This window comes from Cajanus cajan, chromosome 5, assembly GCF_000230855.2.
Source record: "Cajanus cajan strain Asha chromosome 5, NIPB_CcT2T_4, whole genome shotgun sequence".
Lineage (NCBI taxonomy): Eukaryota > Viridiplantae > Streptophyta > Magnoliopsida > Fabales > Fabaceae > Cajanus > Cajanus cajan.
Window position 1 is genome coordinate 55,131,394 of NC_138521.1, and position 15,138 is coordinate 55,146,531.

Below are 15,138 nucleotides of genomic sequence, written 5' to 3' on the forward strand. Positions count from 1 at the left end.
CATCAATCAATGCATAATAAAATAAAATGTTGTTATAATATATCAAATTTAGTGCAATAGAAATGTGGACAAAGATATGGTGTTTGTGTGTTCACCAGTTATTGATTAAAGTAAGATTCTGATTAAATAAAAGATAAAAATATTTTTGAGAGTTTTTTTTATTGAACATAAAAAGTATTTTTGAGTAAAGAAATTTTAAAAAAATGTTTCTAAACTTTTATTCAAACAGATTCTAATTAAAGAAGTAAGGAGCACTTTACTTTTTAAAAAAACTAATTATAACTAAGAGTAAACATACTAACATTGATCGGTATAAATGACAGTGATTTATCTTTCTTAACTAAAAAATTTAGAATTTGAATCCTAACCTAGTTAAACTATGTCGGAAGAAAAATATTTAATTTTAGCAAAAATTAGAATATCATGATTACTAAAGAGTGGACATGGTTTAAATTTTAAAAATATCACACCAAACCAAACAATAAAATTGGTTCAGATTTTAAAAACAAAATCATACCTTTTTAAGAAAATCGTTTTGAATTTTATCCGAACCTGTTTAAAATTAGTTTTAGGTCCATAATTGGTTTTGAAAGTTTTAAAACCAAATTTTCTTTTAAAACCTGTTTTTCCAAAAACAATGTTTTAAAGATTGGTTTCAAAATTAAAAACATCATAAATACGTTGTGTATTAGATTTTATTTTATTTTTTATAAAATCCATTTAACACATTGTAATACTCTATTTTTAAACAGATCAATGATTGAGTTTTAAGCATCTAACTTCGTACTATAATTATTGGTCGTCTTGCACGACTTAAAAAACAAAGACAATTTTTCAAGTCAATTTCGCTCTATCAAAATAAACAAATGAAGAGGGAAACAACATTTTTTCCATTAACTAATCCAGTAAATCACTTGTACAGATCAGTTTTAAAATAAGTAGATTTTGGACTTCCTACTTGCACTGTTGCACACATCACATGTTTTGCTTCCTTTATTACTAAACCATTAAATTGCAAAATCAGTTTTAAAATAAGTTCAATTTAAATTATAAAGATATTAAAATTGGTTTTAAATCTCAACATCAGTCATAAAACAAAATTTCACAACTTTTTTCAAACAAAAATTTGAGTCATTTTTAAACCTTTAAATAAAAAGAAATACTCATCTACAATATAGACAATTGTGTGAGAAATATCAGGTTATTACTTATAGAAATAAAATAAATACACTTGTAAATTAATTTTTATCAGTTTTATATTAAAAAGTAAGTTTTATGTTTCCGCAACACTCACTTTTGGATTTCCGCACGGAGAGAGCATAGAATAGGATTATAGCAAGCACCTATCTTTCACCACCAGCAAATCCTTCCATACCCGACATTGGATTGCTTTGATAACAAACAGTTCGGTGTAGTTTTATTTATAAACGGTTTGTTTGTTAATGGTGTGGTGCAGTCTAGTTTATAGTTTTTTAACAGGCGCAGACACCAACCACTAACCCAAACGAAATATAAATGTATTATTGGAACGACCACTTGATTGTTTTCCCTCCCACTAGAGTTGATTCCACGAAATTTCCAAAGTGAGAACAGGACATTGACTATAAAATAAAGTACCACGAGTGAATTCCGTCAGAGACTTCCTATGTATGTGTTGTGCATCTCCTCTTCTTGTTAATCTTATCACTTGATGAAATCATTGCATTGCCTTTTCTGAATCACGCACCATCTCTTGCATTTAGTATTTTCCTTTTGTGAGTTAGAACCTGAAAGATGGCTGAGGCTATACTTAAAGGTGTGCTTGGAAGTTTGAGCTCTCTCATTGAAGAAGATCTGGGATTATTTATAGGTTTTGATCAAGACTTGAAAAGGCTTGCCAGCTTACTCACTACTATCATGGCTACACTTGAAGATGCTGAGGAGAAACAATTTTCAAACAGATCTATAAAGGATTGGTTGCAAAAGCTAAAAGATGCAGCTCACGAGCTCGATGACATCATGGATGAATATGCCTATGAAGAATTGGGGAAGGAATACGAAGGAGTCAAGTGTTGTCTATCGGAAATGGTACAAAGCTCTTTCTTATCCTCTTTGCATCCCATGCATGTTTTTTTCCGTTACAAAATTGCTAAGAGAATGAAAATGGTAAGTGAGAGATTAGATGAAATTGCCGAAGAAAGGAGGAAGTTTCATTTGATTGAGACGGTTCCGGAGAGAAGAAGTGATGTCATTGAGTGGCGCCAAACTAGCTCATTTATCACTGAACCACAAATCTATGGGAGAGAAGAAGATAGGGATAAAATTGTAGACTTTTTGGTTCATGTTGCTTCTCATTCTAAAGATTTATCGATTTGTCCGATTGTTGGCCTAGGCGGACTTGGAAAAACAACATTGGCCCAACTCATTTACAATCATGAGAGGACAATCAACCACTTTGAGCTAAGAATTTGGGTATGTGTTTCGGAGGAGTTCAGTTTGAAGAGAATGACAAAAGCTATCATTGAAGCAGTATCTGGGCGTGCTTGTGAGGATTTGGATCTAGACCCACTACAAAGAAGACTTCAAGTTTTGCTTCAAAGAAAAAGATATTTGCTTGTTTTGGATGATGTGTGGAATGAAGAACAAGAACGTTGGCAAAGGTTGAAATCTATATTGGCTTGTGGGGCTAAAGGTGCTTCCATTTTAGTTACTACTCGTCTTCCAAAGGTTGCAGCAATCATGGGAACAATGTCTCCTCATGAATTATCATTGTTATCTAACAACGATTGTTGGGCATTATTTAAATACCATGCCTTTGGACCAAATGAGGTAGAACAGATGGACCTTATGGTCATAGGGAAGGAGATAGCAAAGAAGTGTGGGGGAGTTCCTCTTGCTGCAAAAGCATTAGGAGGACTTTTACGCTTCAAAAGAAAGGAAAAAGAGTGGCTCAATGTTAAGGAAAGCAACATGTGGAGTTTACCAGATAATGAAAACTCTGCAATGCCTGCCTTGAGGTTAAGTTACTTGAACTTACCAATAAAACTCAGACAATGTTTTGCTTATTGTGCAATATTTCCCAAAGATAAAACAATAAGAAAGAAGTATTTAATTGAACTTTGGATGGCTAATGGATTCATTTCATCTAATGAAATATTAGATGCTGAAGATGTTGGTGATGGCATGTGGAATGAATTATATTGGAGATCATTCTTTCAAGATATTGAGACAAATGAATTTGGTGAAGTTATAAGTTTCAAGATGCATGATCTTGTTCACGATCTTGCACAATTTGTTGCAGAGGAGGTTTGTTGCATTACAAATGACAATGATGTAACCACTACTTTGTCTGAAAAAATCCACCATCTCTCAAATTATGACTTGATGTTGTCTAATTCAATCCAATTACGTCAAATAAAATCTTTAAGGACCTATATACAAGAATATAATTTGGACCAACTTTCTCCTCTTTTGTTAAAATGTTATTCTTTACGGGTGCTTGAGTTGGGAGGAAGAAACCCATTGTCATCTTCAATTGGTCATTTGAAACATTTAAGGTACTTGAGTCTTTGTTTTTCATACTTCACAAGTCTTCCAGAATCGCTATGTAATTTGTGGAATATACAAATATTGAAATTAGACTATTGTCAACGTCTGCAACAGTTGCCTAACAGATTAATACACCTAAAAGCTCTACTACAACTATCTTTGAGAGGTTGTGTCAATCTATCAAGTTTGCCTTCTCAAATAGGGAGGCTGACTTCCCTAAAGAATTTAAGCACGTACATTGTTGGCAAGGAAAGAGGGTTACTTTTGGAAGAATTAGGACAACTAAAACTTAGAGGAAATCTTCACATCAAGCATATGGGAAGAGTAAAGAGTGTGATTGATGCCAAAAAAGCCAATATGTCAAGTAAGCAATTGAACCGATTGTTCTTATCATGGGACAGAAATGAAGAGTCTGAACTACAGGAAAATGTTGTGCAAATTCTTGAAGTGCTTCAACCTGATGCCCAACAACTCAAGTCTCTAGGAGTGGGAGGATATAAAGGTTTCTATTTCCCACAATGGATGTCTAGTCCTTCTCTCAAATGTTTAACTTATTTAAAATTGGTGGATTGCAATTGTTTAGAGCTTCCATCATTGGGGAAACTACCTTCTCTAAAGAATCTTATGATATCTAACATGATTCATGTAATATACTTACACGAGGATTCTTATGATGGTGGAGTAGTTTTCATGGCACTAGAAGTTCTATCACTTGAGAAGCTGCCAAATCTAACAAACTTATTAAGGGAGTACAGGGAAAACATGTTCCCATGTCTCGCCATGCTTAAAATTACCAAATGTCCTAAATTGTTGGGTTTGCCGCGCCTTTCATCTATCAATAATCTACATATAAAAGGGAATTGCAATCAAGATTTACTAAGTTCGATTCAGAAACTCAATAGTCTTGAATCCCTTTGGCTCGAAGATAATGAAGAGTTAACATGTTTTCCAGATGGGATGCTATACAACCTTACTTCTCTAAAGAAGCTACGTTTTGATGAGCTCCCCAATCTTGAGGTACTCCAAAATGAGATTATTAACCTTAATGTCATCCAAGAACTCGATATCTTGTATTGTGATAACCTCAATTCTGTGGTAGATGACATATTGCAACAAGTATCACACTCTCTCAAGAAATTATCAATTGCAGGATGTTCTAAGTTCAATATATCGTCAAGTTTTCAATACTTAACTTGTCTTGAGAACTTGTTGATTAGCACATGCATAGAGGTGGAAGGTTTACATGAGGCTTTACAGCATATGACTGGCCTTCAATCATTAGAATTACGTAATCTTCCAAATCTAGAATCCTTACCTGACTGCTTTGGTAACCTTGCCTTGCTTCACGAATTAACTATTTGTTATTGCTCCAAGTTGATGTGTCTTCCAACAAGTCTAAGGCTAAGTAGTCTGGAAAGATTAACAATTTATGGTTGTCCTGAATTAGAGAAGCGATGTCAAAAAGAAACAGGAGAGGACTGGCCAAAAATAGCTCACATTCCCTATACTAATTTCGATGAAGGTATGTTTTATTCTATACATAATGTTCTACTTCCAAGTGGTAGTTTTAATATATTTTTTTTGCAAACCATATCAACGTGTATATCCAGCTTAGTTAGTGTTATAAGAGATTATAGAATTTTAAAGATTGAAATAATAAAAATTTTTATTTTCACCAAATTTTAGTTTTAGGATTTTAAACATTCAAACCAAGTTTAAGATTTTTTTTTTTGTCATCTCCTAAGTCCTAACATATAGGAATAGTTTAAATTGTTCAGGTAATCAAAAACTTAAACAATTGATAATTCAAAATACTTTTTTCCTATAATTGGACTTCTTCTATTAGAAAAAGAAAGTATATAGCATCTATTGACATGGTTTTATTTTCCCCTCGTACTAGATTTTCGATGGTGAAGGGAGACGGATTTGGGGATACTTTTATTCTTATGCGGATTTTAGATTTTCATCTTGTTGTACTGCATAATGTGTTTTATTCTGAAACTAATAAAAGTTATACTCTTCCTTGTGTTTAGAGGTCTATCTGAAGATTCCCACAGATCGTCTTTAAAGATTCCGGTGCTTCTTCTTCTTTGGTTAAGTTCACAATGAAGTCTAGACTATAAGCTTTGTCAAACTTGTAGCATCTTCATATATTTTTATTTTTCCTCCTTTGTTTATTTTATTTGACCTCCCACAATATTTTTATCAATGTATTAAAAAAAAGTGGAATTGCATTTTTTGCTTCTTTATTTGATTTTTCCTGTCTTATCAATGCATTCAAAATTGTGTATTAAAGTTTGTTAACAACTTAAAGAGGAAATCAGAGGAAAGTTCCAGAAGAACAACATTTTCATTGCAACCATACGCTTTTAGAATTTTTTGACTCCTCAGCATCATAAAATTTATTATATAAATATTTTTCAATTAGTTTCTCCCTCAATTTCAAGCTCTCTTGCAGAAACTAGACATTGGTAAAGGAGATCTTTCTACAGTAAGCCTCACAAATCAAGAAATCTGAAAGTACTTATATTTTTATGAATTTAATAGATATACTATGAATGTAAAAAAAATTATACAATCAATTAAATAGAAATAAAGACTTAAGATTTTTAAGATAATTAATATAAAAATCAATGAAATTATTATTTATGTAAATTATGATTAGATGATAATATAATAGTTGTGTATCACCATAATATCCTTATTTTATTACATATAAAAACACGTTTTGAACATACGTAAGTTAGAAATCGAGCTTAATAATACATTCCAAATCTGAATGTAACATCGACCAAAACTGTATTTAACAAGTTATCATGTTTATTTTTAAGCCAGTTTTTTTTATAATTTATTTTTGAGAAACAGCACAGAAATTTTTGTTCATTATTTTTTGTCCTATTTTATAAAACAAATTACGTTGATCAACTTTATTTTTTTGATTCAAGTGATTTGTAAATCAAATGATTCAAAACCATCATCACCAACGTGATGTTGCAACAAGAACCATGAAATTGTATTATTGTTTAGAATATAAGAAAATGTCATCAACTTGTATAAGTTTGAATGTCGGCTCATTTTTTTTACTCCTAAACAATAAATTCTTCCTTTTTCATTTTGTGCCATAAAAATTGGGGATTTGTTCCAAAAACAGTCCCAACTTTTATCCAAATAAAGCCGTATTCTTTGGTACAGTAATACTTCGAGCCATGTCAACTACGTATCATATACCATCTTTTGAATAACAATAAACACAAAAGGTGAAAAACAATACTAACTAACATGCCAAGGGATAGTTCCAAGTCCAACAAGTACAAAATGCAATTATGCAACAATACCAATAGTGTATTTTCTTAATAGGTAGAGTATGCAACACGGATAAAAGATTAGACTAATCAAAAACAAAATTTATAAATTTCTAATAGTTTCTCTGGAAGTTTGTTTTGTCTTCGTCTGTGTAGCGCCACCAGCCACAAAGACTACCGAGTTAGGTAGACAAAGGAGGCAATAGCCCTTCTTTCATAGCCATTTCTAAGATTGCAACAGCCACCAGAACCTGGCAATCTGCTGTTGTGCGCCAAAGTTTCATATATGGTACTACACGTACCTTAATTAGCTCCCCATGTTCCCGAAGGCCAGTCTCTTTACCCTGTAGCTGTGTGATTATCTCTTTATCAACACGCCCTCTGTACAGAAAAATACTGATTTCTTCATCACATCCTCCCTTAAAAGAAACAGAAAGGGTGAAAATAAGATATCCATGTGATAAAAGCAACAAGGACGAATTCTGTCCTTGTTGGAATTGTAGTGTTGACTAGTTTCAACAGTTTCTATCTTTCTCAAGTATAACTTTGAAATATTTTAGTAGTCAATTAATTGATATAAAGTTTACTTGGGGCATATCATTTCAACAAATTTATGGCCAATAAAACTATTTTCAGTACGTAGTGGTTAAGGCTCATCTGCAGGGTTTACTAATTACTACTTAGATTGGCCTCAAATGACCAGAAATCGAACTGCATGCTAATTGGTTGCTACATGCAACATCTAAACATAAAACAAAAATGACACGATACTAAAACTACACTCATATTACCATAGCAAATTATTACAAAACTTTGCAAAGCACAAATCATGAAATTTGGGAAAGGAAAAAGGATCAAAAACATACTCCAGAAGGGAAAACTCTGCATCCAGTTGCAGGGTCAAGGAACGCAGTCAGGTCAATCATGTCTTCTACATTTAACTTGATCCCAATCTCTTCTTCAACCTACCAAATTCATAAATACAAGAAGTCATGTGATATAGAATTTAGGTGGGAAAGAGAAAGAAACAGAAAAAACAGAGAAAGACACAAAATGAAAGGGGAAAAGGGAAGAAGAACAGAATAGAGAAGATAGAGAGAAAAAGGAGAGAAACAGAGAGATCAAAGAAACTGTGCAATGCAGTCTACATTCAGTTTGCCTACAATCTGTCTAAAACACAGGCAGAGCTACTCAACAGCCATAAAATCCTAACAAACAGTAGCTGACCAACTAACTAACTAACAATCTTTTCTTATTTATATTTGCATATCATCATATATAGTTTAAGACAGTTACATCACTAGGAAAGACAATTAAAAATGCCAGACATACAAGTGAAAAAGGCCATAAACATTCCCTTTCACTACAGCTAGAGTGAGTGAGAGGTATGTATCAAAAAAAGAAAGAGTGAATGAGAGGTATCTATCAGAAAAGAAAAAAAAAAAAAAGTGGATGACAGCCAAAGAGAAATTAGACCTCACGAACTGCAGTACCAACAAAATCACCTTTGTCATCGTCCAACATTCCAGCAGGCAATTCTAAAATAATTCTTCCAACAGGAACCCTTGCCTTACAAATAAGAATATTCAACATAAGAATAACCAATAACACAAAAATCCCGTTTTAAATATTATTTCTCAAAAAAAAAAACTGCAAGGCACCAGCATCTACCTGTTCAGTAAGAACAGCATAAGTCTCACCCTCTGATTCCAGGAGTATCAGCACAGCCACAGCTGGTCCTCTTGCAAATACAATGCCTGGAATCTAATCATGGTTTACTTTACTATAAAAGAATAAAATCAGCATTAGGAGCACTAAATGTAGATAATTGAACATGAGATATTTGGTACAAGTTGGCAAGTCCAAGACCTTGATCATCGTGGATTCCTAAGAAGGATGTCTATGTTTGATCCATGGCCATGATATTACCATAGGCATCTCAAACCCCTCGTGTCTTTTCAAACACATGATGTGTGTGCACATATATGAATGATATGATACCTTTCCAAGCATATGGGAATCTCAAATGCCGAGCATATGATTCCCTCTAAGTATTTAAGAATGCCAAGTGTGACTGAAAGGCATCACACATGCCAAAGAATATAAAATATAGTACCAAGCATGGAAATGCCATATAGTTCTGCATCTTATATCCAAGACGATTTGAAATGTAAGGTAGCAACAAATTAAAATCTTACTAAGTTTTTTATTTCATAGGTGAGAAATTCTCCACTCCATAGATATTGTAGCACAACAAAAAGGGAAACCCACATCCCACGTAGTCGGAGATGCTATTTCAAGGATTTGAATCCATAACCTCCAGGTCCATAAGACAACAACCTTACTATTTCTTATAGGCTTTCCCTCAGATATTGCAAAATAAGTAATTAAATACACATTTATTGAGAAGGTTAAGGCAATATGCATACTGGTTCATAGCTCATTGCCATAATTAAAACAGGAAAACATGCTAACATGGACTTATACTGAAAAGCTTTTATGCAAATCATCTCAATACCATTTTCCCTGTTTCCTTGTCAAAAATGTCAGCTTTGAACTTGAGAAACCCAATGCGCTTTCCAAACATGTCTACGCCCTGTTTATATAAAAAAAAGTTCCATCAATTTTTTGTTAATTAATCTGGAAACATAAATAAACCTGGAAGACGAAGTGAATATCCTTTTACTTAAATTCCCAAGTAAGAATTACTTAAATGATCATAAGCAAAGTTGTTTTGGGCACGGTTACCAACCTAAGAACCAGCACAATCAAAACCCTTAAGCCCTAAAGGATCTAACCCATCTACCCAATTAGTGTGAGATACATAGCCTCTTCGATTCATCATCTCTCATAGAGTCACCTTCTAAGAGGAAACAATAACCATCTCCCAGCCTTATTAGGCCAAGGAGAAAGATTTCTAATAGCACACTCCAACTCCTCTATAAAAGCAAAGCTAGCATCCCAAGCAGGGTCACCTGAGCAAATACTTGTCCAGTTGTCCTCACTCCTTGAACCTTTGCATACTTGACTGTTGGAGTGTCCTGGAGGTTCCGTTCCATACATCACTCTTTCCTCCTCCATTATTTCCACCCATCACCACAATAAAGGAGACCTTCAAAATTCAGCCATCAGAGGCAAGATCATTGCCATTCAACCGTACTCAAAGCCTCAGCTCAGATCACATATGCTTCTTGATAGTCTATAAAAGCTTTCAACCTATATTTTATGAAATAGCTGTCTTCTATGGATTACAGTCTTGGTTAGGCCCTTGAAGGAAACAGTAAACAAAAGTATACATGCTGACAGCATCAAATAAGTTTCTTGCCATGCGTTCTAGACTTTGGGGTATGTAATTCAGAGAAAATTTCTTTCATGAAAAAGTATCATTCTTCAAATTTTTTAGTTCAATAACTTGATTACCTGAATTAGAACTTGTCTCAGAGCCATGGTACCATCAGCTAGAATCCCATTCTCAGTTTGCAAGTTACGCAACCACTGCTTGAACAAAGAGGACTCAACAGCACTCCTGCAAGGAGGGAAACATCAAAAACCAAACCTAAAACGACTAAAGCTACCTAATGTTTGTCATAGAATCAGACACGAGACAAACTAAATGAAAATCACTCGAACAACAATTATTTATACGCAAGTCAATCTTCTTTAACAATTGCTTTCATAGAAACCAATGAAAATCTAGCTCCTAACTGATTAAAACCTTCTAGTTAGTTTCTAATTTGATTCGATTTAAAAACAAAGGACCTGGATCATATTTGATAATATCAATGCTTTTCTCACATATCACTATGAAATCAATTTTTTTCTTATTAAAAGTGACACTTTATGGTTTATAATGTGAATCAACGGTAACATTAAAGGAGAAAATATAATGAGTGACCAGAAATCAGAATGGGAGAGTCCGGGAGCAGCAACGATGAGAACGGGCTCATTCTGTTTATTGGGAAGTGTGATAGAGTGAGTTAAGGGAGTTGAGTCGGTCGACATCTTGCAGCAGAAACCTTTTCTCTTCGAAACCCAATCGGAGGCGTGAAGCGGAGTGAACCTTCTCAGCGCACCACATACAGTGCGAACATTTATGGCCATTGAAGCATATGTTCGAGCGTCAGCAAGAAGATGAACCACTTCCAACAATGCTCTTTTGGGCTTAATGGACAAAGCCCAGTGGGCCTAATAATACCCAACCTCGCGGCACAGTACTCTACAAGATGGCATCTGCATTGGCCCTACCGTATCTGCCTTATTAATTAATTCCTCTCAATGCAAATCAATGATAGAATATACCAAGTGTGTCGCGTAAGAAATGTTTTAATATTTTCAAGATAATGATATGAGAATATTTTTTTATATAAATATAATATATTAAATTAGAATAACTATTGTTTATGTTTTATTCTTCAGTAATAGTATTTTAGTTATTTTTTTCTTCAATAAAAGCGATTTACTTTGGGGTATGTAATTACTATTTTAAAAATCATTAAAACAGTAATTTTTTACTGATTAACAAAATACGCAGTCATAGTAAAATAGTTAACTTTTTTGATAAATTATTTTTAAGAAAATAGAATAATAACTAAATAATTATAGAAAGCCTTATGATGGACTCGATCCCTAGAAAAGTTATTTAATTAGAAATGCTAAATCTCGAGAACAAGATTTTGCGGGAACACATGTGTCATGACATGGAGTCAAACAAAATGACATTGAGAAAGAGTCCTAAAATTTAAAGCAGCAGTCAAAGGTCTTACTTAGCAGTTAGCAGTACCACTACTACTAGTAGTCGAAAATCTCCACCCTAAGCGTGTTATTATACTAATATAAGAAAACAAATAACTTAGGCAAAAGAATATATATTAACAAAAAAAAAGAAATCTCAAATAATGAATATTATTGATTAAATTAGAATGATTATGATAATTTGAAATGCAAATGAATACTAAAAATAGTTAGTTTAGTTTAGATAATTAAAATAGAGATAATAGGGGTTTGGTTGGGGAGGAAGTGTTATGGTATTTATCCTAATGGAATGTAGAGCATAGTAATAGTATCCGAGTGGACACCGACAGGGAACCTAAACATGTGCAGCGTAGAGTTATAAGGTCTGAAAGGGAGGCATCGAAAGCGTTAAGCGTGGTCCACCCGAACAGGCAAACCCTCTTTTATTATTGTTTCCTCAATCGAACGGCCCCAAATCTGAAATCTGAAATCTGAAATCTGAAATCTGAAATCTGAAATCTGAGTGGAGTGGAGATCTAGCACAGCACAGCACAGCACAGTAGAGCAGTGAGTAGCAGCATGGTGGAGGCGCAGACATGGACGACGCGCCGAATGAGCAATCCGAGGCTGGACAGTCAGAGCGAGCAAGTGGTGGACATCCCAGCCACTCCGCCGGGGGAGCTCCGGAACAGCTTCGGATCCAGCGGCGGAGGCACCCTGACAGCGCTGATAATCGCGTCCTGGTACCTCTCGAACATCGGCGTGCTCCTTCTGAACAAGTACCTGCTGAGCTTCTACGGGTACCGCTTCCCCATCTTCCTCACAATGCTCCACATGCTATCCTGCGCCGCCTACTCCTACGCCGCCATCAACTTCCTGGAGCTGGTCCCCCTCCAGCACATCCACTCCAAGAACCAGTTCCTCAAGATCTTCGCCCTCAGCGCCATCTTCTGCTTCTCCGTCGTCTGCGGCAACACCTCCCTCCGCTACCTCCCCGTCTCCTTCAACCAGGCCATCGGCGCCACCACCCCCTTCTTCACCGCCATCTTCGCCTTCCTCATCACCTGCAAGAAGGAAACCGCCGAGGTCTACCTGGCGCTCTTGCCCGTCGTCTTCGGCATCGTGGTGGCCAGCAACAGCGAGCCCTTGTTTCACCTCTTCGGCTTCCTCGTCTGCGTCGGTTCCACCGCCGGTCGCGCCTTGAAGTCGGTGGTTCAGGGGATTCTCTTGACCTCCGAGGCGGAGAAGCTTCACTCCATGAACCTTCTTCTCTACATGGCTCCCGTGGCGGCTTTGATTTTGTTGCCCTTCTCTCTCTACATTGAAGGGAATGTGCTGGCTTTGACCATTCACAAGGCTAGAGGAGACCCCTTCATTGTTTTTCTTCTGCTCGGGAACGCCACTGTCGCTTACTTGGTCAACCTCACCAATTTCTTGGTCACCAAGCACACCAGTGCCTTGACGTTGCAGGTCTTGGGGAATGCCAAGGCCGCCGTCGCCGCCGTCGTTTCGGTTCTCATTTTCAGGAACCCTGTCACCGTTATGGGCATGGCGGGCTTCGCCGTCACCATCATGGGTGTCGTGCTTTACAGCGAGGCTAAGAAGAGGTCCAAGGTCACCACTCATTGATCAATTCATCGCTTCACACTTCACAACACCACGTTTCTATTTTTTTCTTTTTGCCTTCTCCGGGTATTACTTTCTTTGCTTTTGCATAATTTTAGTTTGATTTAATTATATTTCCGTGGAATTGGGTCGCTTAATTACAGCAATTGGACTGTATAGGGAGGAAAACAAGGAGAAAGGGGTTGGGTTGGGTTGGGTTGGGTTGGGTTGTGTTGGGTTTCTGATTTTCTCTCATGCCCGTTGTGTAAGCTCTATATATGAAATGCTCCATACATAAAACGTTCAAAGAACGAAAACTTATGTGTATTTGACCAGGGAGGAAAATTCTCCCGAGTTCCATTTTCTTAATCACATCATCTTTTTTTTTTTTTTTTTTTTCACTTTCCGAGCTTAGACTTGATTACCTGCATGGTTTGCCTCTTTCCGTTGATAGTCATCTAAGGTTGAATTCCAACTGCTTCATGATAATTCACTGATGCAGTGATATTCAAAATTCAAACATGAGATTCGATTGTGTGTGTATTTTTGTTTGTGCTAAGCAATTGCAGTTTGTTTAAAGAGAATGGTTAATAATACACTCTCTAACACTATTCTCTGTAATGTATTCATTTGTAGGTTTCACTTGTCATTTTTTAGTTTCTAATTAATTTCTCTAAAAAGAGTGTGTTGCAGAGTTTGAAATTGACACTCCTCTTCTTTTATTATTGCTTTGCACTTGATGACAAATCCTCAAATTATCACTAAAGTCAAGGTTCCAACTTCACACACACCACACATGTATGTATACATGCCTTGCAAATATTGATCAAAATTTTGCAAGTCACCAATCAATGACCTGTCTAAGAAACTTTTGGACGTTTACGTTTGCAGGACCACTAGTTCTGAATGTATTAGTAATAACTACAAAACTTGAAGGACTTGGGGCCAAATTTAGTAAAATTATTTCATGCCTTCAGGACAAAGTTTTTAACATCTGAGCTGGATTTGATTTCTCTGCTTAAAGAACCATTCATTAGTAAGTAGAATTCATTTTTAGCAGTTAGATGAAATCAAGTTATCTATTGCTTAGTTCAAATTGTATGTTAATTTGTTCAAATGTGTAATTGAACATATTACTTAGTATCCAGTTGCCATCGGAAGTATATATTTTTTGGTTTTTTATGTGAACTTTGATATATAGGTTATGCGTATGCTTAGCTGTGGTTACAAATTACGAGTCTCAATATCATTCTTTGCGAATCTGGTATGACGGAATTGTGGTATTTCAATAAATTTATACTGACCAGTGTAGCTGCCGAAGCTAAATCTAGTTTCCTATGCTCTCGTGTGCTATTTAAAGAGAAATCCAGTAACAATGTTTTCTTACATTCCCTACCTAGTTGGTACCCGATTGTGCAAGTTTCTGTTTTGCTTGCTATGCTATCGTGGCTGCTAAATTAAGTGAACACTGGCATCTCTGCAAAGACTGTCACGTTTCACACTCACTAACAGTCACTTGTCTCCTAAACTCTGCTTTAAGTTTCAATGTGGTTACACTTCAACAACATCCACCATCCAAAACATTGAAAAATGACATTCCTTGCATCCATTTGGCCTAATCTCGGAAATTGAATGCTGTTACGCTATCTTCGTCAAGCTGGTTGAAAGTTGCATTGTGTCCTTCTGAATATAGATATTTAAGATATTTAAGATATTGGTTTGTTAAATTTCCATACTTGTCAATGGGCTAGGGAGTTGTGCATTTTTGAAGCCGGTCAAATTGCTATTTAAGTATTGATTGGAAGTTGCTAATGGCACAATATGTGGCTTAATAAATTAAATTGTCACTCAAAAATTGTTTCAGGACTACTATATGGACTTAGATTTGACTTATGTACTTGGTTTGATGTTAGGTGTGTTATAATGTCACTAATGAATTTTTTTTACGCTAAAACACCATGTGACTTCTTAC

At 35.4% G+C, this 15,138-nt stretch overlaps 3 protein-coding genes across 3 annotated transcripts; 2 read left to right on the forward strand and 1 right to left on the reverse strand.

The window, feature by feature from the left end:
- The first annotated feature begins 1,020 nt into the window (after positions 1 to 1,020).
- Positions 1,021 to 5,777, forward strand: LOC109806837 (putative disease resistance protein RGA3). The gene is made up of 2 exons (XM_020369357.3): positions 1,021 to 5,050; positions 5,562 to 5,777. Exons 1-2 carry the CDS (start codon positions 1,774 to 1,776, stop codon positions 5,594 to 5,596), a joined length of 3,312 nt encoding a protein of 1,103 aa, XP_020224946.2. The 5' UTR covers positions 1,021 to 1,773; the 3' UTR covers positions 5,597 to 5,777.
- Positions 5,778 to 6,786: 1,009 nt separating this feature from the next.
- On the reverse strand, positions 6,787 to 10,971 carry NUDX14 (nudix hydrolase homolog 14). The gene is made up of 7 exons (XM_020372733.3): positions 10,726 to 10,971; positions 10,251 to 10,356; positions 9,349 to 9,426; positions 8,502 to 8,594; positions 8,307 to 8,399; positions 7,697 to 7,795; positions 6,787 to 7,249 (listed from the first exon to the last, which is right to left on the reverse strand). Exons 1-7 carry the CDS (start codon positions 10,929 to 10,931, stop codon positions 7,013 to 7,015), a joined length of 912 nt encoding a protein of 303 aa, XP_020228322.1. The 5' UTR covers positions 10,932 to 10,971; the 3' UTR covers positions 6,787 to 7,012.
- Positions 10,972 to 11,835: 864 nt separating this feature from the next.
- LOC109808374 (Nucleotide-sugar transporter family protein) lies at positions 11,836 to 13,538 on the forward strand. Its single transcript, XM_020371361.3, has one exon. It carries the CDS (start codon positions 12,141 to 12,143, stop codon positions 13,188 to 13,190), a length of 1,050 nt encoding a protein of 349 aa, XP_020226950.1. The 5' UTR covers positions 11,836 to 12,140; the 3' UTR covers positions 13,191 to 13,538.
- The last annotated feature ends 1,600 nt before the right edge of the window (positions 13,539 to 15,138 follow it).